General features: G+C 40.8%; 3 protein-coding genes across 4 annotated transcripts in view; 2 read left to right on the forward strand and 1 right to left on the reverse strand.

The window, feature by feature from the left end:
- ninl (ninein-like) overlaps window positions 1–2,084 on the forward strand; it is a 36,650-nt gene extending 34,566 nt beyond the window's left edge. The window contains exons 29-31 of the mRNA XM_070840498.1: window positions 15–224; window positions 997–1,110; window positions 1,192–2,084. Of these exons, the coding sequence (XP_070696599.1) occupies window positions 15–224; window positions 997–1,110; window positions 1,192–1,383 (516 nt within the window). The 3' untranslated portion in view covers window positions 1,384–2,084. The remainder of the gene's footprint in view (window positions 1–14; window positions 225–996; window positions 1,111–1,191) is intronic.
- A 710-nt stretch (window positions 2,085–2,794) lies between these two features.
- gins1 (GINS complex subunit 1 (Psf1 homolog)) lies at window positions 2,795–5,210 on the reverse strand. The gene is made up of 7 exons (XM_070841362.1): window positions 5,056–5,210; window positions 4,401–4,465; window positions 4,083–4,178; window positions 3,913–4,003; window positions 3,660–3,776; window positions 3,503–3,577; window positions 2,795–3,005 (listed from the first exon to the last, which is right to left on the reverse strand). The coding sequence occupies exons 1-7, from the start codon at window positions 5,128–5,130 to the stop codon at window positions 2,937–2,939; spliced, it is 588 nt and encodes a 195-aa protein (XP_070697463.1). The 5' UTR covers window positions 5,131–5,210; the 3' UTR covers window positions 2,795–2,936.
- Window positions 5,211–5,322: 112 nt separating this feature from the next.
- abhd12 (abhydrolase domain containing 12, lysophospholipase) lies at window positions 5,323–25,314 on the forward strand. Of its 2 annotated transcripts, none has more exons than XM_070841512.1 (14): window positions 5,323–5,414; window positions 7,259–7,433; window positions 18,106–18,227; window positions 18,533–18,638; window positions 19,013–19,132; window positions 19,237–19,267; window positions 19,441–19,486; window positions 19,587–19,716; window positions 19,809–19,846; window positions 20,705–20,784; window positions 20,868–20,950; window positions 22,450–22,528; window positions 23,241–23,368; window positions 24,711–25,314. In XM_070841512.1, exons 2-14 carry the CDS (start codon window positions 7,261–7,263, stop codon window positions 24,754–24,756), a joined length of 1,182 nt encoding a protein of 393 aa, XP_070697613.1. In that variant the 5' UTR covers window positions 5,323–5,414; window positions 7,259–7,260; the 3' UTR covers window positions 24,757–25,314. The 2 variants fall into 2 exon arrangements, with proteins under 2 accessions (XP_070697613.1, XP_070697612.1); XM_070841511.1 differs by lacking the exon at window positions 5,323–5,414 and adding an exon at window positions 5,637–5,754.
- The last annotated feature ends 1,880 nt before the right edge of the window (window positions 25,315–27,194 follow it).

Here is a 27,194-nt window from a genome sequence, read left to right on the forward strand (position 1 = left end):
CCTGGTGTGTGCAGGCGGTGCGGGCCGACGCGGCACTCAGTCTAGTTCAGGTGCAGCATTTGCGACAGCTGCAGGAGCTGCAGGAGCAGGCAGGGGACGGCTGCAGGGAGCAGGTGGAGCTGCTGCACGCCCGGCTTGTGGAGGAGCAGAGGAGGAGTCAGCAGCTGGAGGAAACACTGAGGCTGCAGGCCCAGCAGAGCAGCTCCCAGATCAGCATGAAACAGGTAAACATGCACATGAGCAGGACCAGGACTCTGTGCTGGTGTCCACAGCAACATTAAGTGGCTTTCGCAGCACTGCGCAGTAACTGGCCACCTCCAGTCATTTCAGTGTGGGGACGGCAGCACAGGGAAAGCAGTTTTGATCACGGCAGAAGGGGTATGAACCAGTTGCTGCTCACGTGAATGCGCACAGATTTTGCTCTGCCACCCAAAATTAACTGTGGTGAACCGGTAGTAGCTGCCTGGTTTTGGCCAATCAGAAGGAAGGAGTGATGTAGAGACAAAGAGAGCAATGGAGCTGATAACACAGCCATGCTGATAATTGTGGTGTCTGAATACGCATAGCTGTACGACACGGCACTAGCTAGTTATAAACAGCTAGCTACATCCAGTTTACACAGTTTTAGCATATGAGCAGAATTGCATAATAAATTAGCACAAAGCAACATCAAAGGTTAGCATTCTGTGTGCCAACAAGCTATAATATATATGTGAGTGACAACTGGAATACATGCTGTCCCTCCAGGAGACCAATTTTTTACTGCTCCCTCTGGCGGTGGTACAGTCCAGTAGTCGGTTGAAAACTGTTTAGGAGCATTTGCAGAGCTTAACGTCACGTTTTATAAACGCCATTTTTAAAAACATGCAGCTGTTTTGGACTGACATCGCAGTTCAGGCCAGCTGTGGGTCTGAGCAGCGCCTCTGATGTCATTGTGAAATCTGTGATGTCAGAGTTTACATGTCAGTGTCTGTGTCTGTGTGTGTGTGTATTCAGGATCAGTATGAGAAGGCGATGTCCGCCCTGCAGCAGAGGATAGAGGAGCTGGAGACCAAACTGAAGGGGGTCCGGATGGTCCTGCAGGAGAAAGTCCAGCAGCTCAAAGAACAGGTCAGTCCTCAAACAGATTCTCACACACTTACAGCCACAGTCTTGCTGTAGTGTGATATGTTGTCATTGTCTCGTCTGCAGCTGGCGAAGAACACGAAGTCGAGTGCGCTGCTGAAGAACCTGTACGTGGAGAACTCCCAGCTGATGAAGGCTCTGCAGGTCACTGAGCAGCGGCAGAAACACGCAGAGAAGAAGAACTTCCTGTTGGAGGACAAAGTCAGCGCGCTCAACAAACTGCTGAGAGAGATCGTCCCTGCGGCGCTCGCCACGTAGCCATTGGAGAAAAAAAAAAAACACACCTTAGCACTGTGGTGCAGCAGCTGGTCTGAGATCAGAGATCAGTTTCACTAAAGCAGCTTCAGCATGGAGAGAAGCTGTTAGCCTAGCTTAGCACAAAGACTAGAAGCAAGCCTAACTCAATCAAAAGAGGAAAATCCATCTCAAAGAAAAGAAGTTTAAATCTCAACAGGTGTGAAACCTGATCAGATTTTTCAGACGTGCTGGGTGTGTGTAGACGGAGCCTTTTAGATGAGTCATCACCAGCCTCACCTGTTCAACAGGTGAATGCTTCTGTTCTCCTCCATGGAGCTGCTTTACAGAAACTGACCTTTGGTTTCCTCTACAAAAATGAAGGAAAACCTGACCACACACACACTCTGAAGTATTTCAGCCATGAGGGTATTATGTTACTTAATGTTTTATATGTTTTTATTGTTAATTTTAATGTGAAAGCGAGACTTATTTTTGTGAAGGTCCGGTCAGTCTGGCTGCTGTCCTGATCACTTGGTCTGGATTCAGTCTGTAGTTTTCCTGTCAGAGTGAGACCTCCTGCTCCTCCACTCAGCTCTGATGTCTTGTTCAGGTACAACATACCAAACAACATACCACGTGTCACATGACCAAAGTGACAGACAGACCACCTTCACCTGTAATGATGTAACATGAAAACCACATTAAATTATGTTTTTATCACACAGTTCTGTTGTGAAGTCAACTCATTTTTGACTTTTTATTCCTCAAAGTTTAAAATGACCTGAAAGTTTATGGTGAAACTGATTCATCTAATTTACAAAACCCGTGAATTACTAAAATTAATTTCTAGTTTATTTGCGCAGAATTCAATTGAAAAATCACTCAATTTTAGTATCTGTGATCAGAGCTCTTACACCTTTTCCAAAGTCAAATTCAAGCACTTTTCAAACCTTTCCAACACCTTACAGCTGTGCTAAATTTCACCTGCTAAAATTAACAAGGCCCTCTTTAATTTGAATTTTAAGCAGCTTATTCACAGTTCAAAGCTTGAAAACACATTAAAATGAAAGCATTTCCAGTACCTGTATGAACCCTGTTTAGTTTACATTTTTGGATGAAGAAACCAAGAAATCACCTCCTGGAAACAAAGAATTCAAACCACGTGGATGGCTTTTAAAGTCAGATGTATTTCCACATCAAGCTGCAACTAATGATTATTTATCATCAATTAATCTGCCCCATAATAAATAATCTGTTCCATAAAATGCCAGAAAATCTGTATTTTCTAAGGCCAGAGAAGGTGTCCTTATGTTTCTGATTACCCAAAGATAACACTCCACGTTTTTTCCTTTTTTAAAAAAAGTGCTGAGTCATGATTTCGCAGTTTTGATGTTTTCAGTTCTTTGCCTCCTCAGACTCGTGAAGAAAAACATTTAGAAAAACAAATATTTTATTTTTACATCAGAATATCATCCTCGAACTGTAGTGTTTTGTTCACAGGATGACAGGAATCAGGACTTCTGAGCTTCAGATCAAACACTTGGCGGATGGATCAGGGGTCAGACATGGTGACATCAGGACATGACGTGCTCCAGGACGCCCTGACGAATCAGCTGCTCACATTTCCACCGCGGCAGGAAGTGCTGCGGACACAGGCGAATGTAAAGATGACAACTTCCTGTTTGACTCCCGATCAGCTGATGTGTGGCGTTCACTGTCAAACTGCTGACATTGCTAGACTGCATGCTTTCACTCTGCCACATATTTTAAAGGCATTCAGTGTCAAAGTTTTTCTTCTACATGCTTAAATATCATGTGGACATGATGCACGATAAGCATCACCATACTTTTGTGTTTTCTAGAGGTGTAAATCTTATGTTTAACCTGGACATTTTGATTCATGTGCAGCTGCTGTAGAATTAAGCTAAACTAATCCTTCCTTGATTCTCTCTCCCTCTCGGAGGGAAAGTCAATGCATAAAACAGACGTATAAAATAGAAACAAACTGAGAATTAAACTCACAATCACAAGGCCAGTAGAAAAGACTGAAAGATGACATAATGAAAAATAATATCCTCTAAAAGGTAATAAGTGTGAAAGGAGTCTGGTGAAAGTGAACACAGCAGCTTCCTGTCCTGACCTGGCTGTTCCTCTTCAGCAGGATCACGGTCCCATCGTCAATCTCAAACTCTCCATGGTCCTTCAAACACCTCACCTGGAAAACAGGCACAATGATGACAGCGTCATGCGACAGCGTCACGGCCGATGGCAGGTACGTACGAGGCAAAGAGTCTCACCTCAATGTAAAGACTCTTCGGAGGCTTCATGTCTTGAGTGATGTCCAGACCCTCCCCCCCACCCAGAGACCGCATGAAGGAGGCCAGAGACTTTTTATACTGACTGAACCACTGCACCTGAACACACACCCCACACACCCCCACACACAAAGAAAACCAGAAGACTTTAAATCGATAATCATGAGACCTTCTGTGTATCTGTCCTGAACCAGTAGGGTAAATATGACTCAAAAGGAAGTGATGTCACACTAACTTCCTCTGCACACATGTGGAAGCGGACGTTGGCGGGCAGCACGCTGCCGTACTCCCAGCGCAGAGCTCTGATCCTCAGCAGGCGGTCGTACCTGACAGGAGAGAGGTCAGCTTTACACAACAGATATAACTACAGGTCAGATGGGTACAAGTGTGTCTACATGTAGTTACAGGTAGGCACTGAGGCAGCGCTGGTTCCTCAGCAGGCAGCAGTGGCGCAGTTTAATGGAGGGAATCAGGTCAGCTCGACCAGCCTTCGCATCGTTGCTGAGAGACAGACGGGTGAGAGAAAGGCAGACAGGCAAGTCACCGTTAGATGAAGAAATCAGATGAGCCAGTTGGGCTGTGTGGACATGATGTGTGTTGAAAATATCCAAGTAACTTGCTTTTGTTTTACCCAAACACCAAGAAAACTCTGTCTGAGCTTAAGACAAAATCAGACAGAGTACTGATCAATATGATGTGTTTTAAATGATCCTCAGGACTCACACATCAGCCTGGTTCTGTTCATAGAGAGCCTCCATCTCCTGCAGAACCTGCCGGAGTCCATCCTCCTGGAAACAAGGCAGAATCAGACTTTACAAAACCACTGATGCTAAAGCTGATTTAAACTGGACAGATTCCACTAAAATTCACTATAACCGGTTGCACTAGGTCCTGCTGATGTTATATATCCTGACTTAAAAGTGTCTTTAAAGTTCAGCCACATTTTTTCTTGTTTAATACAAACTCCGTTCAAAACTTCGCAAATTCTACACTCACTTCATTTTTACTACATGTACCAACCCACAGCATGAAATAGCGCATTCATATCATTGACATTAACAGCATTTTAATGATTCGGCTGCTAAATTTAAGGTGTATTTGTGTATTTGGCACTCGACAGTTGAATGATAAAAACTATTTCTAAGTTGCTTTATTCACCTTGGTGTGGTTAGTACTGTAATGAAGGTCATTGTCATAACTGTTGTTTGGTTTATTGGGTTTTGTGCCGAAATGTGAAGGAGTACAAACGACTATTACAAACATTTCGAAGAAGTCAGAGTATCTTTTTACCAGCAAGAAAACTTTAAATGTTAGATATCCAAATGAAGATCACCGCTTATGAACAGACCATGCTGGAAGTTTGCTGGGGGTCACTCACGTTAAAAGCGGGCAGCTGTCCGTCGCCCATCCGGTGAAGCTCTCTGATTAACTCGATGGCTTTTTCACAGAACATCCCGGAGCCGTTAAACACAAACACAACGAGCAGAAAACTAAGGTATTAAATCTTTATTCCGCCATGAAAACGTCTCGCTGTTGCTGAGCTTCGAGTCGGTTTCGCGGCAAAATCAGAGCTCCGTGTTGTGATCACGTGATACGATTACGTCAAGCCGCTCCGGGTGCCCGTTTGGACAAAAATCCGCACAGCGAACCGAGCTGTCGCTGCGGAAAACTTTATTGAACTTTTTATTTGTGACAGCTATGTGGTGACACCGTTTCACTCTCCCACCAGACGTAGAGGTAAGAACATTTTTTTATTTTGGTAGTTTCAGGCAGCAACGCGCAGATTGTCGCCGTATCATCACCGTTTTAAGCCACAGTCTGACTTCCGGTTAGCGGACAGCGCAGCCTCCGCAGCAGCTGATGAAATAAACCGGTCAGACAGCCTCCACCGACGGGACAGAGCCACCTCAGGCCGATAGGGGCTCTCTGTACCGCCCATGTGTCGGTGTAAATCTGTAGAAAAGTGAGCTCTTGTAGTTTGTTTGCGTCTCTTTTCTTTTAAACAAACGGGCTAACCTCACTGCTTCGTCTAATGCTGCATTCATATTACGTGGGAAAGGAAAGCAGCTCTGAAATGGTGAATATCTACTTCTGGTTACTTTGGTGTTTTGAGTTCGCTGATACATAAACACGAAATCTGTCCTGAAGCTAAAGCTAAACGAGTAAGGTCGAAATATGTGTAATTAAATTGAAGGTTACTAGAAAGACCTCGACAGTTTGGACACGTTGTGTTCAGGGACCTAACCAGGACTCTAAAAGCCTATTCAGTGAAAATCACGTATCTCCACGTGTGTTCATGGTGAGTGTGACAAACTAAACTGATGAAGAGTCCTTTAGTGGGCTGAGGAAAATCCTCCACCTCCTGCATCGTAACAGAGCTGCTGATCTTATGATGGAAAGTTCACTTTTTGGACATGACTCTCATAGGACAGCTAAACTACAAGCGTGATGATTTTATATCCCATGATGCGCTGCTACAGATTAACCTACCCTGCAAGACATTAAGGAGTTAAAATGAACCCAATCTGAAAGATCTGCAATAGTAAAAGTCAGATTCGAATTAAAGTCAAATAATATTAATATTAAATCCTTTCCAATGTGTGGATCTTATGGAAAATGTCGGTTATACATTTGTAACCAAGACTCACTTACTTTTTTGTTTCGAGATGCTTTAATGATATCTAATATATAATATCTAAGAACTTTTTTCACAGGGAGGAACATGAATAATAACGCCAGACTAGTCCTTTAAATTATTCAGACATCACAGGAGGTTAACTCCAATCTGATCCTCTGATCGGTTTCTGGCCTCGCCCGGACCTTGTTGAGTGGATCAGGTGTCGGCCAGTCCAGTTTTTACTTCAGTGTCCTCTACTGTCAGTCACTGCCAGTTGTTGGTCCCTATTACACTGCTTACCAAATTACTTTGTATTTCTACTCCTTAACGTGTCTTTATTTAATTAAATGAATTATTATTATTATTTGACAGGGAGCATTCTGCAATACTAGTACTCTAACTTTTGATACTTTATAAAAAAGAAAAAGCCTGATGGACAATTGTAAATTCATATCAATAATTAGAGTTATTATCATTAGTTAAATTGGTTACTTCTTAAATTACTCGCTCTTTTGTTTTTGTCACATTACACATGTTACATCAAAAGGCGCCTGATCGTGAGAGAAATCGCCGCCTGCTTTACAGTTTTTCTGATGCAAAGGTAGGTTTACGAGGTGTCCTTGAAGGCACCATATACTATTTCATTTTTTTCCTGGCTTTGTTTTGGTTCTCGTTTGTCCGACGGTTCCCAGGGGTCATGGACGCACCACAGTGAGTCCACGTGGTCGCGTCTCTGCCCTCTGATTGGCTGCGGTGGCTCCGGGCTGATCAGCGGCTCTCCGCGGATCTCAGTGCAGGCAGAGAGCTTGAGGCACAGCGGGGACTCTGCTCCGTCCTCACCGGCTCTCACCGCTCCACCGCCCGGCCAGCTAACGGCCTCCTCCCCGCTGACAGGCCCGCACGAACGGCCCGTGATTCAGTCGGTGTTCGTCCGGTTAACATTTGATTTTTCTAACACCTCCAGTGATGCGAAAGCGGAATAACTCGCTGATTGCGGAGCATGACAGCGGGGCCACCGGCACTCTGCTGGACAGCGACCCGGACCTGAAGCAGCGTCCCGGCAGAGGAGCAGCGGGGCCCACAGCGGGCGGCCGGCAGGGCCCGGGAGAGGCGGGGAGCATGGGAAAACCGTTCCGGAGGTAAGACCGAGACCCGGACAGGTGTTTTAGCACCTGGACTGTCTGTCCGTCCGAAGAGACCACTGGTCGTTTTTATGGACGTAGATGTTAAATTAATGTGCGATATCAGCAAAAGGACCAGTTTAGACTTAAATCTGAATAATCTGCTGATGTAAAGTTTAATGGTTTGAACAGATTATATGTAAAAAATAATGATAAAATTAAAACTCTTTCATAAAACAGTAAACATCGAATAAATATGTATCATATATAGTATAAAGTTAATGAAAAAAACAAAGTAATGACACAAAACAGGAATAAATGCTAAAAAGATAAATAGGAAAAGGATTAGTAAACAGCTCCACACAATTATATTTTATTTTGTTTAGGTATCCCAAATATACATCGATCCACATCTAACAGGATGGGGTCAGTCTGAGCTGGTGTTGACTCCAGGTGTGACTGGGCTGACTGGTGTTTCATAGGATCACCAAACCAGCTCACCAGTCTCACTGAAACCAAAGTCACACATTAACACAAACTAACGGATCAAGGACACAGTAGACCAGCAACTCCAGTGTTCTGTAAAGTAAAATGGTTTTTGTCAATGGAGTCTGGTGTCTTTAAAGAAAGGATCTTCCTGGTCTGTCTGTCTAATTTAACTCAATTCAATTCAGTTCAATTCAGTTTATTTGTATAGCCCAATATCACAACAGAGTTGTCTCACAGTGCTTTACAAAGTTCACTGAAATAAGCAAGAAGTGTAAGCGAACAAACAATCTAATAAAGAGTCCAGCAGTCGATGAGGCCAATGGATCAGTCCGAGGCATCACCTGCCCTTTATGACCCTCCTTCTTCGGGAAGGAAAAACTCAAAAAACCCAGTGGGAAAAGAGAAACCTCCGGGAGCACCACAGTGAAGGAGAGATCCAGCTCCCAAGGACGGACAGGCTGTAGCCTTGGACAGACGCACATCCATTGGCTGATGGAGAACCAAATCAGTGGGACCAGGAGCATTGATGAGTTGATCTAATGGACCAATTCCAACACTTTTAGTACCTACCAGTCATTTAGACACCAGAATATGTACAAATAGGGCCCGGTTTAAAAACACCGTCCTCCTTAAAAATACAAACACAGAAACTGAGTCTCCATTACAGAGTTTGACCGCTAGAGAGAACATACAGGTCTATTTTTACAAAAAAAAAAAACTTTTTGGACATTTAGTCAGTATTTTCCACCTTCCTGTGAAACAGCTCTTCCTATATTTTGAAACATATTTTTGATTGTAAATTTGTGTTTTAGATTTAATCTTCTTGACTTTTGCAGACCTGTTTTATTTTTCTTTTCTCTAGTTTGTGAAAATCTAGTCTGCTATAAATCAGAATTTGATTCTGATTAGAAAGTCTTAGTTTGATTTGACGTCACTTTTTATATTATTTCTGGTTGATATTTTGATATTTTTGTGTACTATCAGCTACAGCAGCATACTACGACAACAAGTATATAGTACTCGGATAGTACTTTCTGTAGAATTAGAATGAAGTACTGATTTGGGATAAACAACTACTTGAGCTCATTTGCGATTTTAAAAAGAAAGTTGTTTCTTTGCTGCTTGTGTCTTATTTTGGTAGTCGTCCCCCTCCTTGCTGTTCAGACATGTTATGGATGTCAAGATGTATGTATCTATGACTCACGGCCTTTGCTGCTGATATCTAGTGACTCTGAAGACCTTGAAGGCAGCACAAGCAGTCAACAGGAAGTGAAGAAACAGTTTAACCTGGTTTACTAAACTGACCAGAGCTTTTTCCACTTTGACCCACTTTACTCTCCATAGTTCTTTCACTGCAGCAGAGCTTGTTATCGACAGCCCATTTATTTATTTAGTCATTAATTCCTCTCCTGTGTCCCCCGGCTGCCGTGTGGCCTGTCTGCTTCACCCTTCTTCGTCTTCTTCTTCTTCTAATCCTCCTTATCTCAGCAGCTTACACACTGACAGACGAAGGTCAACCTGCACAACCAGATCGACCTGCTGCTGCAGTGCATGCTGGTCATCCTGCTCCCTGTTCGCTATCAGCTCAGAAACCAACAGCCACATGCACACATGTTAACAGCCAGTTGACACAAAGTACAAAATCACCTGGATTTATCAACAATTTACAGGATAATTCCAGCGTTTTTAAAACTGGGCCCTGTTTGTACATATTCTGGTGTCTAAATCACTGGTAACAAAAAGTGATGGAACTGGTCCAGTAGATCACCTCAGCTCACAGCTGCCTCAGCGATGGCTGCAACTTAATCCTGTGGGGCAACTGCACCTGATCAAAGTACGTCCACTAAAAGTGTTTGTTTTAGTCACTGACAGGCTCAGATTGTTATAAGTAAGTGTCTGACAGCATTATGGAAATGATCCCTACAGAGACAGACCTGTAAGATCCTTTTTGTTAAACCACAAACAGCCATCATATCGCTCTCTTCAAACACACCAGACTCCATTGACAAAACGGTAATTTTAACTCAAACAACACTAGTGTTGCTGGTCTGCTGCTGCCTCGATTAGTTAGTGTTATTGTGTTTTATATAAATATTGTCCTAATTAACCATTTAAAACACCTTTCAGTGGCAAAACAAGCTTTTAGACACCAGACTCCATTGACAAAAAAAAACAGTAATTTTACCTCAAAGAACAGAGATGTTGCTTTGATGTTTGATGTGTTAAACAAATACTGTGTTGGATTCAAACTAACCCCTTAAAACACCCAAGATATATGGTTAGACGACTTATCCGATAGCAATTTAATAAGTTCACATTACTTTAGCTAACATTAGCTTGCTGATGTTTCACTAGAATGAAATGACTGAATGTAATTAAAACATGAATGCATTAACTCGTCCATGTACATGATTTCTGCCCTAGTCGCTGTGCTAAGACAACAACTGCCACGATGCCTCACTACTTCACGACGTCACCAAACTACGTGTTTACCAAGCCACAGCAGCAAAAATTACATCCAGAGCATTTAAACATCAGAATAGCTACCATCATGAATCCGAGTCCTGTTGATTTCATCGGACGACGTTTCAATTGTGAATTTAATCAGCAGCATCTCGTTAATGATACTCATTAACACATTTATTAAGTCACTGTTTCATCCTCGCTCAGTCGTCAAGACAACAGACACATCTGTAACTGAGAACAAATACACCTTAAATTTAGCAGCATTAAAACAGTGACGGTAAGAGATTGTCTGTCTGTTTTGTTAATTGAAATGAAGAGGAAGAGATGTACCTGTTATTGTTCAGGTGTTTCACTGTGGACTCGAGGAAATATGGGCTGTTAGTACTCAGCAGCAACAGTAACAATAACTTTCATTAAATAATTAACGATCAAAGGAAATAGTCAACTTTCAAAGATGACAATCAAGTATTTATGGCAGTAACAAGTAAATGTTTATAAAATTATGTAAAGTATGTATGACCTGATGTCAGCTGTGGTGGAAAGAAAAGAAAGATGTATTTACTCAAGTACTGAACAAAAGTAACAAATGTAGGTACTTATACTTGAGTATTTCCATTTTCTGCTTCTACTCCACCAAACTTCAGAGGAAATATTGTACTTTTTTACTGCACTACATCTATCTGACAGCTTCAGGTTCTGAGCAGATTCAGTTTATTAAAACAGAATCTGATCAATAATCAATGGTGATGCGACTGAACTACCAGCAGGATGTGAGCTCCACTTTTACAGCTGCAACATTATTGTGATGAACATATGAATGGTTAGACTCTTATAATAAAATACAGATTATTCTGCATTAGGAGTACTTTTACTTTTGATACTTTTTAAGTACTTTTGTTCTTTTACCCAAGCAAACTTTTGAATGCAGGATCTTTAGTAGTAGCAGAGTACTTTTCCACTGTGGTAATAGTACTTTTTACTAAGTACTCAAGTCTTCTTCAGTAGAACAACAGAATGTGCTTTTAAAGTGCTCCAGTGTGTCAGATTAAAGTTAAATGACCTCTGTTAAAGAGCTGAACTGTGTCATGTGAGGAAACAGCTGACAGGAAGTGAAGCTATGCAGCTTTGAGTCCTGGTCATTGGTCATCTTCGGTCTTGTTTTCAGCATCAACTCAAGTATTTAAACCCAGACAGGAGGTGACCTCGCTGCTGACGCCGCTGTTAGGTACAGGCCAGGGGTTTGACTCCAGCGTCACTGCGTGCCATCACTTCTGTCAAATCAGGAGTGAAAGAGGAAGTGTATTCACAGTTTGTCCGAGTCAGCGTCTCGAAGAGACTCTGGGGAAACCTGAAACTGTATCTACTAAAAAGTTCTCTGTGCGCGAATCAGAGAAAAAAGTTACTCCAGTATCTGGGTTAATTTATTTGTCATTTCACATCACAGGGTTGTACAACGAAATGAAAGTTGTAGCCCCTTCATGTTACACACAGAACACATGCTGATAATTAAATAAACAGCATATACAGATGACAGGCAGGAAGTAATTCAGTAGTGCATATTTACCAGCTGTGACAGCGTCAGCTGGTGTTGTTTTCTCTAGGGATGTGTATTTTACACAGAAATACTATTCGATAGTCACTCCGAAAAGATTATTTGAATACTGCTAGCTGGTACCTAATGCTGCTCATAGCTGCTGTCACAGAAAGGTTGACTGGATGAAATAGGGCTCAGACTCAAGCAGCGAAAAATCACAGACCGTTTGTGGTCACATCTTTACAGAGACTCGATCCATGTCTTTACAGAGACATGTCTTCATCCCAATGCACAGAATCAATCTGCTGCTCCTAATGAGTGTTCTACCAGGCACCAATCTATAAATATAAACTATAAATCATATACTATTCTATAATCTATAAATCATAAACTATTAGATTTTGTTTTTATCATTTAACGATCATTCGAATATTTATTCATCATGGCTGTGCAAGATGCAGTCAGGAAACTTTACAGGTCTGTAGTTGAGATAACAATGAAGGCTAGGAGCCATGTGGCGGTGAGGAAGAGATCTGCAGTCCTGCAGTCTGCTTGTCGAAGTGCTCTTGGACAATGAACGCTGAACCTCAACCTGCTTCCCGAAGAAAGTTGTTCAGTGTGAATTTTTGTGAAAGAATAGTGTCCTCCAGCTTAGATTCCTTCTGTTTGAATGGTGTGTCAATGAGTAAATATGAATGTAGTGTAAAAGCACTTTCAGTGGTCAATAAGACTAGAAAGGCGCTATATAAGTACCATTTACCGTTTGCCCGCCACTGTTTCATTTTCAATCAATCATTCCTGTTCACTGATCCAGAACAATCTATTTAACATTCAGCCTTTATTATAACAACAAAGACAGCAGCAATCCATCTCATGCCGGGTACATACAGGAGAGCGCCCCAAAGCGCTGCCCGCTTCATTTCGGCGTAGATTTTAACCAAGTCGGCTGTTGACACTGGAGGCAAATCTGCCTGTCAACAATATTTACTGGAAACAGTGTCTCTGCTGTTTGTTTAGACACAGCTGACAAATATGTGGAATAAGCACATAAATTGAAAATCACAAAGAGCCAGAGAGACAAGCAGACACACGAGGTGAGGAAGGGGTGCCTTATGTCATATTCAAGCATGGAGTGGCTTATCGGGAGACGCAGGAAGATTCTGGGTGGGGCTGCTGGTTGTGTGGCTGCAGGGCCGCTGATAGAGTTGGTAAACACAATTACTAAATCATTCAGGCTATCAGGCTGCGGTGAGCCCAGGAACCTGTACACCTGAATGAACCTGAATCTCTCACATATTGAGAGTTTTAGTTTTACTCACTCCCCAGAGTCGGAAAATGACTTTTTCAAACCTAAGCAGCATGATTTTTGGGAAGCTTCATCAAAACAATTCCCACCATATTGAATAAAACTGAAACAGTTAATCTGTTTCACCTGTGCTCACTTCTCTTATATCATGTGCATTTGAGCACCGAGTCCTCTATCTGCTGCGCTCCTTTGGCCTCGATCACTCTGCCCATTGAGTGCACTGACGTCAACTTTTATCCGAGGTGTTGAGATGGATCAGGTCTCTGTGAAGACGTAGATAGGGTCTCTGTAATTAAAGCTCACAGGTAAATGTCCTGCAGTAAAAAGTACAGTATTTCCCTCCGAGAAGTGACCTGAATAGAGAATACTCAGGTGAAGCAGGAGTTGTACTTGGTTTTTTATAACTCTATGAATCTTTAGTGTGAGTCAGCGTCTTTCTTCCTGTCATGACTTTCAGATGTGGTCTTTGTGGCCAGGTGTACATATGGACTCAGGTGCTATCCTGGTGTCAAAGTGTTCCTTTGAACAGCAGGTCGTCTCCGTATGGTAGATGCTTGTGTTGCCGTAGCAGTGTCTCAATGCATCTATGCAGAGCTGAACTGGATGCACAGTCATCTTCCCAGTCTGTAATGGCAGATTTAACTACGCTGCAGCTCTAATAAGTGCCCAGCAGCACTCAGACTAAGTGTTTGCATCATTTATTTTTGCTGGAGATGATAATGGATGGAAAAGACACTGCAGTCCAAAGTTTAAAAGAAAAACCGAAACACTACCTCATTTTAAGTCACATAATGTTTAGTCTTAGCAATACTTTTAATTGTATGCTGTTTGTGAGATATTTTCAAATGTACAACTGTCATTAATTATTTCATTTATTTATATGATAAAAAATGATAAAAAATTAGCTGATTTGACTCATCAGTCAAGGAGGCGCTGGTTTAAACGTTATGTTTAGTTTACTTCATGCTTGCTACTTATTGAAATAATCAAAGACGGTTAACTGCCATCATCTTTTTATAGTAAAACAATAGTAGTAATAAATGCAATGTGTCAACTAGATGACGACCAATTAATCGGTTTGGTTGATTAATTGCCTCCAATAGGATGTTTTACAAATTGTCGTCATCTGAGGAACAGGCAGGGACGTACATCACTGTTTTGTGTGGCGAGAGGAAGAAGCGCAGTATCTTGCCAACCCCTGTCAACGATACCCTCCAACAGCTTCATCCTCTGCTCTGAAAATCCAGCAGTAAACCACACGGCTCGCAGGCCATCAATCCCCGGTGCCGATTGCAGCACGCCAGCCGGATTATAGAGGAAACTGGAAACTTCAAGGACCTTCGCTAAGATTGTTTATTGTAACAAGAGGCATCACTCTGTTTTGTTTTTGTTGGCCCATTTGTTAGCAGGTCTCAAACTGAGTATTTGACGATCCTATAGAAGTAATTTATTACTACATAGGTGCATCATATTTGAAACCACTTCTTTCAAGCTGAGTTTGAACACATCGTGGGAATAAAACTATTGTTTCTATTTTGCGTTTTTGATGAGTTAGCTTGATTTAGGTTTAAATATCATCCTTTATCCACCCCTGCTGAAAACATTAGTCAGTTCTGGTTTCCACCTTTACTTTTCTTGTGACTGACGGGGGTCCAGTGCATCCAGCAGCCCCCTCCCCCTCCACCTCTGTGTGACCTTGAGGTTGCAGCAGTGTGACATCAGCTAATAATACTGTAGGCTGGCTGCCAGCTGCTGCTGAGCTTTCTGCAGCTGAACGAACGCACAAGACAGCTGTAGTAGCACACACACACACACAGTATATATGCACACACTCAGTACAAACTGTGTGTGTGTATGTGGTGCTGCAGGGTATTAATCTCCCTGAAGATACTCGACTGGAAACTGAATTCCTGCTCAGTCAGGATCAGATGTGAAGGACACGCAGTAGCAAGGAAACACAACTCCTTTGTCACAAAGAGTGTAGATGTAGTGACTGTAAATCCACAATTTCTGTCTGTCTTTACTCAAATACCAAACAGATTAGTTTTGTCAAATGTTAAACTAGTTTGTAGATATCTGAAGGCACAGCTGTCTGTCCAGAGTCATACAATAACACAAACAAACTAACCGATTGAAGCAGCTGTAGATCAGCAGCTCCTGTGTTCAGTGAGGTAGCATCACTGTTTTTGTCAATGGTGTCTGGTGTCTTTGAAGAGAGCGATATAACGGCTGTTTCTGGTTTAACAAAAAGGATAATTTCCATAATGTTGTCAGACACTTAGAATAACAATCTGAGCCTGACAAACACTTTTAGTGGACATACTTTGATCAGGTGCAGTTGCCCCAAAGATTAAGTTGCAGCCTGTTTGGCACTACTGGCTGAGGCGATCTACTATACCATCTGGATCACCATAAATTGATGCATGAAATGCCAGAATACAGGAAATTAAGTGTTTTTGATGCTCAAAATTTCTTGGGGGAAGATTTGCAGACCCCACCTTAATGTGTCCCCCTCATTATTGAGATGAAACTTACGCTCTTGTTAGTACTGTAAGGGCAGAACAAACTTGTCAGCACTGTAAAGATGACACAAACTGTGCATGTTGCACGTTTCCCAGCTGTTACACCTTTGTCTCAAGAAAATTTAGCAAAACCCGTCACAGCAGTCTCACCCAGACCAAATTTCTGGCTTGACATGCAGTTTTTAAAGGTAAAGAGGATGTAGATTTGCAAATGAATCTCCTCAATGTTAAAACAGAGTTCTTTAACATCCAGTCATTAGTTTGTTCAGTGTGTGTACATAAGTGGTATATAGAGTATTGACAGCGTAAGTGGGTTAATAAAGGTTGTTGTTTGGTAAAAGCAGGACTAATTGGAGTGTGTGGAGATTAAATTCAAGAGGACTGAGTATTGATCCTTGTGGTACTCCACAAGTTATCTACACCTGATTAGAAATAAAGTTTCCAGTGGTTATAAGGTCATCTGTAAAGTATCTAAAGCTATCAGACAAATGTTAATGCAGTAAAAAGACCAATATTTACTTCTGAGATGTAGTGCTATAGAAGTTAAATTAGCATAAAATGGAAAAACTCAAGTATTAAGTACAAGCACCTCAAAAACACTTGAGTCCAGTACTTGAGCAAATGTACTTAAATGTACTTACTTACTTTCACTACTGACATTTGGTAGATACAATTGGGCTTTTAGTTCTTAAAGTTGCAGCTAACAAATATTTCCATTATCATTTAGTCTATCTAACAGTTCTTTTTAATTTACAACAAATAATTTTGAAATGATAAAATTCCAACCAACAATGTCAGACTTAAAGTCCAGATAAAGTTTGTTCTTAATTGAGAAATGATTGTAAAATCAATTACTAGAAGAGTTACTAGTTAATTTTAGGATACTTAATTAACTGATTTTTTGAGCACTTCCGTGATAATCCAGTAGCATAATAATGTAAGTAAAACATGCAATAATTAAGAGATTTAATGATGTTAAACATGTCAAACTGCAGGTCTGATCATTTTTGAGTTTGCGTAAGTTTAAAGGTTCTGAAGGTACATGTTGGAGGCTGCAGGTCCTACAGACTCTCTGGTTAAATGAATAATTCAAGTCCTGTTGGATCCTGTGACAGCAGGTCATCAGCTCAGCTTACACTCACACACACACCGAGTGAGCTCAAATAACACCTTTACTTCTTTACCTGTTCAAACTAAAATAGAGGAAGCTCCTCTAGGAAGAGAGAGGGGATATATAAGATTAAAGCTGCAGCGCTTTGAACCTGCAGTTTATTGTTATTTAGTTTAATGTGTGGTCTTTTTTTTGTGTTTCTGTGGTTTAAAGCTCTGTGTGTTCTTACAGAGTTTAATAAATCATTTGGAATGATGATCCACTGATCAATGAAAAAATAACCAACAGCCTAAATGATTAGAGGTTTTCAGCCTTTTGTCATGCTTTATTATAAAGAGTCTGTTGCCTGTAACCCCAAGTGCAGAGGAGGTCAGAGTGTTCAATTTTCACAATGTAGAAAATACAAGAGAAGTTCATGTAGTAGTTTTTTTTCTTTTCATTTCTGACCCCTGAAATTAAAGAACTGTGATATTTTTAAACTTGGGCCCTGTTTGTACACATTTTAGTGTCTAAATGACTGGTAGGTACAAAAAGTGTAGGAGTTTGTAGAGTATGTTGCCTCAGCGGACAGCTGCCAAACGGACTGTAAGATCCTTTTTGTTGAACTAGAAATAGCTGTCACATTGCTGTGTCAATGGAGCCGTCCGACTCCATTGATAGAAACCACAATTTTACCTTGCAGAACCGCTGCCTCATTTGGTTATTTTGTGCATGTTATCATGTGACTTTGGGGTTTAAAAGGATTAGTTCAGATCCAACACAATATTTGTGTAACACACAACACAAAAAAAAATGATCGAGGCAGCAGTAGACAAGCAACTACTGTGTTCTGCCCGTTTTTGTCAATGGAGTCTGGTGTCTTTGAAGAGAGTAATATCAACAGCTGTTTTAGTTTTTAAAAAAAGGATCTCACAGGTCCGTCTCTGTAGGGATCCTTTCCATAATGTTGTCAGACACAATTTGAGCCAAAGTCACATAGTTTGATGCTGACTTAAGCGTTTTACCTGACGAATCCCAGCACTTTTTGTTCCCACCAGTGATTAAGACAACAAAATATGTATAAATGGGGCCCAGGTTTAAAACAACTGTTATCCTTTAATACTTGTTACTATAAGGTCAGTACTGTGTCTGTGAACAGGGGCTGAACATTATGACTTTGTTCTCTAGTTAGGATAAATAAGACCTGAGCTGTGGTGGATCAGAGAGATCCTGATCCTGGCTGTGGTCCAGCACTGATGTGGACCTCACATGTGTCTCCTCAGGTTGGGCCTGGTGGGGAAGCTGAAGAGGGTCATGTTGTGGCTGCTGGTCGTCTACATCTCCATCCCCTTCATCATCAAACTGTGTCCATCCATCCAAGCCAAACTCGTCTTCCTCAACTTTGGTGAGTATTTGTGTCCAAAGAACAAAGAGTTTCCTCCAATAAATTTAGCATTTAGTTTGTTAATAGTTAAAACTTGTAGTTTGTGTAAAGATGGAGTTGTGCACATGGTGCATCTGAGTCAGCGGTCTGTCAGCAGGTCAAAAGGATATACAGGGGTCAAACCTAAGCTGTTTGAGCAGACAGAAAGTGGGAGGGTTGATCACAGTGATTGACAGCTGGTGTAACAGGAGATGAGATTTGACGGAAGTGTGTCAGTCAGCAGTCATGTGACCTGTCTGTGACCTCTGACCTCTAACTCCCCCCAGTGAGAATGCCCTACTTCATTGACCTGAAGAGACCTCTGGACCAGGGACTGAACCACACACACAACTTCTACCTGGAGCCTGAGACCGGACTCAAGATTGGAGTCTGGTAAAACACACACACATATTCTTGTCTCATATTTTTTGTTCTCATAACTATACAAAGACATACCAACACACACAACCTTAACCATCACAACTAAATGCCTAACCGTTACCATAACCTAATTCTAACCTTAAAACCTATAACGGAACAAAGACATGCCAACACCCATATATACAGACACACAAAACATTAAAAAATTTTTAAAAAAATAATAAAGTTGATTCAAAATAAAGATGAGAATAATGAAAAAAGTATGAACAGGAATAAAAAATGCAGAGCAAAGGTAAAAGTGATAATGACAAAAGTGTTCCCTGTGACTAATTAGATTCTGGATTAATCTGCTGATTTATTGATCGATAGATTGATTTGTGTTTCAGGCACACGGTTCCTGCACACATGTGGAGAGAAGCTCAGGAGAAACAAGGTGACTGGTATGACTCCACGTTAGGCTCCGCCCACCCTGTCATCCTCTATCTCCATGGAAATGCAGGCACCAGGTGACCATGCCCCCCCTCCTGCTGCCGTGTCACCTTTGACCTCATGTTGGTGTGAATGTGTTTGACCTTTGACCTGATTGATGAACGTGTTTTTCTCTCTGCAGAGGAGGAGACCACAGAGTTCAGCTGTACAAGGTACACACACACACACACACACACACACACACACACTGTGCTGAGTAATCAGTGATTCTAGTTAATATCATTCATGTATTGATCACTTTAATAGTGCAGCTGGTGGAGGTGGAGATGGTTTTAATGACCACTAGAGGGCAGATGACTGACCCCCTCTGTCTGTCTTCCTTCAGGTCCTCAGTTCATTAGGCTACCATGTAGTCACATTTGATTACAGAGGTGAGAAATCTGCTTCATTCACATGTTTAACAAGCAAAGCTGCTGCTTGTAATACTGTCAGTACAAGTCTGTGTGTGTGTGTGTGTGTGTGTGTGTGTAGGGTGGGGGGATTCAGACGGCTCTCCATCAGAAGGGGGGATGACATCAGATGCTCTCTTCATCTATGATTGGCTGAAACATCGGCTGGACAAAACACAGCTTTACATCTGGGGACACTCTCTGGGGACAGGGTAACACACACAAATACTGAACACTGAACACACGCTCTACACAACTCAGTACCAGTGACGTTATCATTAAATTTGATTGTTTTGTTTTTCAGAGTTGCCACCAACCTGGTCAGACAGCTGTGTGACAGAGGTGCGACAGGCACACACACACACACACACACAAACAAACACATACACAGTCGTCTTGTCACGTATATCAAGTTTATTTTTACACAATAAAGTGTCATTGTTCTTTAAAGTTATGATACTGACATTGCACACGTTAAAGGATAAATAAAATGGGGCCTATTTGTACACGTCCTGGTGTCTAAATGACTGGTAGGTACTAAGTGTTGGAATTGGTCCAGTAGATCACCTCAGCCGGCAGCTGCTAAACAGGATGCAATGGCTGGAACATAATCCTTTGGGAAAACTGCACCTGATCAAAGTACTTCCACTAAAAGTGTTTTTGCCACTGACAGACTCAGATTGTTATTCTAAGTGTCTGACAACATTATGGAAAGGATCCCTACAGAGACAGACCTGTAAGATCCTTTTTGTTTTACCACAAACAGCCGTTATATCACTCTCTGCAAAGACACCAGACTCCATTGACAAAAATAGTGATTTTTATCTCACAGAACACAGGAGTTGCTGGTCGACTGCTGCCTCGATCAGTTAGTTTGTGTTATTGTAGTATAGGTTTTAATCATAACTTTCACTAATATTGTCAAGTCAGCATAAAAAACATTGTTGTGTCAAATGGTAATCAATTAGTGGAAACAGAGTAAGAAGATGTCGCTGTCCTGGACTAATGTCTGTTGAATTTCTTAACTTTAAACTAACGATCTTTAACATGGCTGCAGTGATCTGTTAAATACTGTAGTCAGCGTGTTTTAATATTACTGCAGTAATATTTTACATGTTGTTATAAACCATGTCTTACTCCATATTTGACTTCTTATTATTCTTCTTACATTATACTTTACATTTCATGTTTTATTTTCAGGAAGTTGTCCTGATGCTCTGATCCTAGAGTCTCCGTTCACCAACATCAGAGAGGAGGCCAAGAGCCACCCCTTCTCCATGGTAACACACACACACACACACACACAGTGTAGCTGTAGGTGTATATTTGGTTTATTCTCAGTGTGTGTGTGTGTTTGTTTCAGGTGTACAGGTATCTGCCCGGCTTTGATTGGTTCTTCCTGGACGCCATCACAGCCAATAACATCCGCTTCGCCAGTGATGAGAAGTACGTTCAGCCTCCTTCCTGTTTACAGCAGCAGCTTCAATTCACATCAGGGTTGCAAGAAAAATATCCCAGAAATATGAAAAAGCTCCTGAGGATCAGGAACTCAAATACTTTTTTATGATTTTAAGAATTTTTTCCAGGAATATAAACTTTTTTTAAAGGCTATAAGAACTTTTTCAAACACACCTCCAGAGCTCAGAGGCTCTCTTGGTAACTCTGAGTAACTTTTCCACAGTTTCTACCTTTTTTTTTCAGCCTTATGAACTGAGAACACAAATTTTCCTAGTAACGGGAATTAGTTTAGACACTTAGGATCAACTTTAGAAGCTCGAGTTCAGTTGGAAATGTTCCTGAAATCAGGACCATTTTCTGAAATTGAGAAAATGTAACTTGTTTCTGAACATTTTTCTTGATGGTTTTTTATGAGCTCAGTTTTTTTATATAGACTTTTATGAACCTGGGAACGTTTTTTGGCAACTAAAACAATTGTAGGTGCAACTTTTCCAGAAATTGAGTGTGTTTATTAAGAAAATAGGAACTTGGTATACTTGAGCAGGACATGGCCTCTAAAACCTTTCTATAGAAAAAAGTTCTCAAGCAGAACCTTTTCAACTAGCAGAGAATAAGGGAACTTTGCAGGAACTTTACCGACACTGAGAGTTGAACATTTCTTTTGTCTGAAGCTTATGAGAATTTGTAATGTTGAAACAATAGTGTGTCTCAGAGACTCTTTACCAACAGCTGATTAACTCACAGCTGCTCAGATTCAGGACAAAGTCCACAGCAGCCCAATCAGAGGACTGTTTACATCTTTATTAACGCTGCTGACCTCTGACCTCACAAGCTTTTCATCATCTACTGCAACAGCAACAAGTCAGCACCAGGATAACTGACAATCACAGACAATGCTGATGCTCATAAACTCAGTTTATCTCATCAGGACTTCAGTTGTCTTGGAACAGCCTCTAGTGTCTGTCAGAGGAACTGCACCTACAGCTTCATATAAAACTACAGTTTAGTCCAGTGCTGCTTCTGTTGATTGTTATACGACACATTTCAAACACAAAGGCAATTCAACGTGCTTGACAGAAGTAAAAACACTAAAATGACATCCAAATTAATATGCAGTAAAAGCAGAAAAGGTAAATAACTTTTAATGTGATAAAGAAGTCTTCCATGTCTTCATCTTGAGCACAGCGCTGAGCCGCCTCGTAGGACTTCGTCCAAATCTATTCACGTATACGACCACATAATAGGCTTGTCACTGAGTTAGCTTTCATACTGATATCATGTTTTCACCTTTTACTCAAACACAATATTATTCCATGGATTAATGATTTTTGTTCTTGCAAGAGTGAATAAAAAGAAAATTAAAAATGCAACCAAATGCAACAGAGGAATTAGAAGTGTAGTAGAGAAACCGACCAATCAAAGGCACAGGAGACGGTCAGATGTTAAATGTCTTTGAATGTAATCTATCTGTATTTGTCTCTGTTCAGTGTGAATCATATCTCCTGCCCTGTGCTGATCCTCCATGCTGAGGACGACAGTGTGGTTCCTTTCCATCTGGGCAAGAAGGTAAGAGGATGATTCACCGGTGGAGTAGGAGACATGACACATATCTCATATCCATCAGCAACATATCCCAATATACTGAAGCTGTACATGTCACAATGTATCATGATTTCTGTAAATACAATGAACAGTTGTAGTGTTGTCCTGAGTTCACAGGGTTATCCCCAGAAAATAAACTAAACACAGGGCTAAAAGGTGTCAGTGTGAAACAGGGCTAAAGTAACCAATGGAGTTAAAGTTCCTGCTGTTAAAGAGTAGTGACATTTAACCAGAGCTGGCAGAATCATACAGTCCAGGGCTCAGGTTAACCCTGAGTTAACTATGTGTCTGTGAAAAGGGGCTAAGTTAGCTGCCCTGCACTAAGGATAGCTTTGGGCTACGAGCCCCTCTTAAGTCCAAGCTGACTCGGCTTGTCGTTGGTCAGAATGACCCCGCTCTGTTTCACTTTCACTCGCCTCCATGTTTGTTTGTGGTGCCTTAATTCAGATTTCCTGCCGGCATCTGTGCCGTGAGGAAGAACACAAAGCGTTCCTTTGACTAAGTCTGACCGTAAAGAGTGTGATTGACACCACAACAAAATAAATGACAGTGCTGTGTGATGTGATTATATACGTATATCATGATGATGGAATATGATTCTCTAAGGTTGTGTAACAAGACCACAATACTGTAATACTTTTAGAAAATAATTACACGCGTCCTCTTCCTCCTGCAGCTGTATGACATGGCTGCCCAGTCAAAGAGCCTCAGTGGTCACAAGGTTCAATTTGTTCCTTTCCACTCCTCTCTGGCTTACAAGCACAAGTTCATCTACAAGAGCCCGGAGCTGTCAAACATCCTCAGGTACCAGCAGCACAACCAGCACAGACGACTGTAATCAAGTAAAGCTGAATTAAAACTCAAACGAGGGAATAATCCAACTTTCTGCCCAATGGCTATCTGATGAACCTGTATAAAAATTTGCTTTGTGGTTGGTCTGAAGAGGGAAAATATGATGTTTGTGTGTCAGTAAAAACAAAAATGGACCAGTTCCACTGGAAGTCAATGGCAAACATGTTTAAATCAATGGTTGTGATACGACTTGATACTATTTGAATCAGTGGATGAGTTTCCCAAAGTTGAATTTGACACACATGATTAATGTGGAGTTATATTAATGTGATATCTGACAAAAACAGGCTTTTTTAAATGTCAGAACTATGGAGGCTTTGCAAGTAATGGCAGTGCATGGTCATCCACCTACGAATTTTTGTGACAAGATATCCACTGCACTTAAGATGGACGAATTTAGAGTTTTTTTGTTTTTGTTTTTCCTGATTTTTGTTTTTTCTCTCACAGTTCCAGCAGGCATCCGTTCAATACAACTGAGATTATGACTGCCACAAATAAATAATATTAATAACAGTACAGTTTTTTTTGTTTAGCATGTGGCTAAAACACAACCTCAACTACACCAGTTCAAATGTGGGTCAGAATGGTTCTTTTTCATCTATAAATTACCTTTTGAATAAAAATAAGCAAACAAGCCATATGTCAAAACTACTCAAGTCACCATTTAATTCCTACACCTGGTCAGCCTCACCTGAATAAACTCCAGACCTGTGAGCCAAACCTCATGGGAGCTAGTTTTTAGTTTGTGATATTACTGGTGATCTAAACTTAACCCTTTAATCTGGTCAAGTTAAAGGGAAACTTGACAGATTTTTTGTTGACTGTGTATCTTTACAGCGTGGGTAGTATTTACGGACCAATGATGGCTTACTGACCTCCATCAATAAAAGAACAAAATCAATAAGGGATAATGTACAGCAGACTGTGGTGATGCCAATTAACCTCCTGAAGGGGTTCATTTTGCTATGACACTGCTCGCTATACATTATCCTGCTTATTCCACAGATTCATACTAAAGAAAGAATTTTGTGTTCAACAAAGCCGTGTAATAAATACTGTTTTACTGTGGGGTCACAACATGGAGGACAGTCACATTGTTAATTTGCATAATCTACCAACACTGTAATGATACAAAGCCAGTTGAAAATCTGCAAAGTTTCCCTTGAAGTGCACAACACACACCTTCTGCTGCTGTTGCCTCAAAGTTCTCCAGGGAAACCTGCATTGTGTAGGTTTGTTTGTTTGGACCTCCTGAAGGCGACAGTAACGTCTTTTTGTTTTGCTTTTGTTACAGTGACTTCCTCGGCACGGCTCACAGACAGATGAACGACTCAGCCTGAAAACAGACAGTTTACTGTTTCACACACACACACACACTCACTCTTAATGTATGGCACACAAACACACATTACTGTTTGCTTTCTGATGGGACTGAACATTTTTCGCATGAACTGAACACAAAATACAGCATTCCCTTTTTCTTTCCCGCGTTACCATTCCTCTCACACCAACACCGGCTTCACAAGGTTGCCATGGTGACCATTGCCGTGGATTGGGCCAGATTGGAGCAGGAAACCTGCTACAGAGCTAAGAGGATGTCGAGGATCAAACCAAACTGGAGACTGAACAGAGAGATGTAACATGGAGAAAAAAAACTGTTTTTAATCTTTTTAATATTCAGTCATCGCAGTCCGACATGCAGAGCTCAATTCTTTACAGTCTGTGTGATTTAACTTTTGTTTGTTGCTTCTTTGGGTCCATCTGATCATGTCTGACTCTTCTGTCTGGAGATTTCAGGATCCGGTTTGTTTTAAAAAAAAAAAAAAAAAAAGAAAAAAACTCAGTGTGAAGGCCTGTTATGACTTGAATTATGAATTAAATATTTCTTGTTTTCTGTAGCTGTGGCTTTGGTGTCTTACTGCCCATTTGTGTCTACGACAATGGATAACATTTTAAAAGGAGTACATGAACACAATAAAACAAATGGCATGAGTGCAACAAAAGTTTAATTTGAGCAACAGGCTTGTTGTAGATACAGTACTTAATGAACTGACAAAAGCTTGTTATTTTAAGTCAGACTAATATTCGTGTCAAGTAAACAGCGATTCTGAATGGACTACATTACCAGTAAGACACCTGTGATGTCACTGAGGCCTCATGTCAGAGTTACCGTAAAGTTCAGTTTCTAACTTACAACATCCAAGTCCTAATTTTTAAATGGAAACATTTTCCAAAAATTTGTGCCAAAATTGTGACCTTTTGTCAGCCAGAGTGTCGTTAACGGTAACTAAACCAAAATTAATGGACAACAATAACAGCATAGTGCTATATTGTTAATTCACAGTATTCTTCAAGTCATTAATGGAATTCTTCCCATTACATGATTTGAATGCGGTATTAGCATAATCTGCTGTATGAAGCTTTGAAGTGCCGGAAAAAAAATTGAGTGTGTCTGGAAAAACAATAATCCCAAAAGAAGGAAAAAAAAGTCTTCTGAAAGTCAGGTGAATAAAATAAATGAGGTTAAAACAAACTGATTAGTTGAGTGGAAGTTAAAGGGACAAAAATCAATTTAATTTCGATATAGCAAAATACTGCCTGTTAATGGGATAGATTGTTCTTCACTGTGTACTTGCATTTCCAGTGAATGTCAATGGATCAAATACAAAAGTTTAAAGTCAGTAAAACAAATTACATGTTGTAAGGTAAGTCAATGGGACAAGGATGACTGTTGAAGATTTTAAGTCCAAGTGAGCAGAACTAAAGAAATTGACCCTACTGCAAGTCAATGGGTCTACTGGAGGTTAAAAAAGGCAAACTTTGTTCCATTGTAAGGCATCAAGTGAAAATGATTTTCTGAAAGTCAATGGCAAACTTTTTTATAGTATTTCTACATCAGTGGAATAAATGTTGACTTCCATCTGCGAATCCTTGGCAAAAACTGTTTTATTGTAAGTCAATGGAAAGTGAAAAACCAGTGAATGAGCTGCTTTTACTCAATTCAATTTGTCTGCTAAGTTAATGGAATTTGTAAGCTATTTGAATGCAGTTTTACTGTTAGGATCAAATATAGAAATTCAATGGCAAGCATTTTTAGTTCTTGATTCAACGGGATGGCTATTTGATTCATTTAAAGTCATTAGCTGAAAGTAAATGGGTTACTGAGCTTTCCTTTTAGTGTGAGTAAATTGTATTGTATGGTGAAGTCAACAGGACAAAAGTGAATCATCGCCTGCGGTGCCATTGTGTGTCCCACTGCTGTGTATAATCTGAAATTATTTACAATCCAAAACATGTCAAGATTTCAGTCCAAAGGGAGACAGACAGCAACGGAGGACTTATTATCTACAATACTAATTAACGTGTCTGTTTTTCTGTCTGACTGCATGGTTAACTATTCTATTCAAAAGAAATCTAAAGAATGACAAATTGACAGATAAATATTTTACTTAACAAAACGTCACCAACTCTGCACACGTGACAGTAACAACTTGCTTCGGAACATAAAGAATAATTCAACCTGACGATGATGCAGTACAACTTGGTCAGCTGTGGCTAACCTGTGATTAAATGTTTTACTTCCAACTCTCCAGGACACCAGAAGCATCAAGCATCTGCTTAATGGTGCAAACCACAGATATTTTAAGGGTGACCTGCAGTGAGGTGTTTTTAACCCTGGATCCTATTTGAACATATTTTGGTGTCTAAATAACTGGTAGGTACAAAAAGTGTTGGAATTTGTCCAGTAGATCACCTCAGCCAGCAGCCGCAATGGCTG

Source organism: Pempheris klunzingeri, chromosome 12, assembly GCF_042242105.1.
Source record: "Pempheris klunzingeri isolate RE-2024b chromosome 12, fPemKlu1.hap1, whole genome shotgun sequence".
Taxonomy (NCBI): domain Eukaryota; kingdom Metazoa; phylum Chordata; class Actinopteri; order Acropomatiformes; family Pempheridae; genus Pempheris; species Pempheris klunzingeri.

Bases quoted from the DNA above. Each gene is read 5' to 3' on its own strand.
- gins1 (XM_070841362.1), bottom strand. From the start codon at position 5,130: ATGTTCTGTGAAAAAGCCATCGAGTTAATCAGAGAGCTTCACCGGATG. The intron at 4,466-5,055 runs GTGAGTGACCCC...CCTTGTTTCCAG, and splicing joins GACAGCTGCCCGCTTTTAAC to GAGGATGGACTCCGGCAGGT. The intron at 3,777-3,912 runs GTTAGTGTGACA...GTGTGTGTTCAG, and splicing joins TCCACATGTGTGCAGAGGAA to GTGCAGTGGTTCAGTCAGTA.
- abhd12 (XM_070841512.1), top strand. From the start codon at position 7,261: ATGCGAAAGCGGAATAACTCGCTGATTGCGGAGCATGACAGCGGGGCC. The intron at 18,228-18,532 runs GTGAGTATTTGT...AACTCCCCCCAG, and splicing joins ACTCGTCTTCCTCAACTTTG to TGAGAATGCCCTACTTCATT. The intron at 19,847-20,704 runs GTGCGACAGGCA...TTTTATTTTCAG, and splicing joins CAGACAGCTGTGTGACAGAG to GAAGTTGTCCTGATGCTCTG.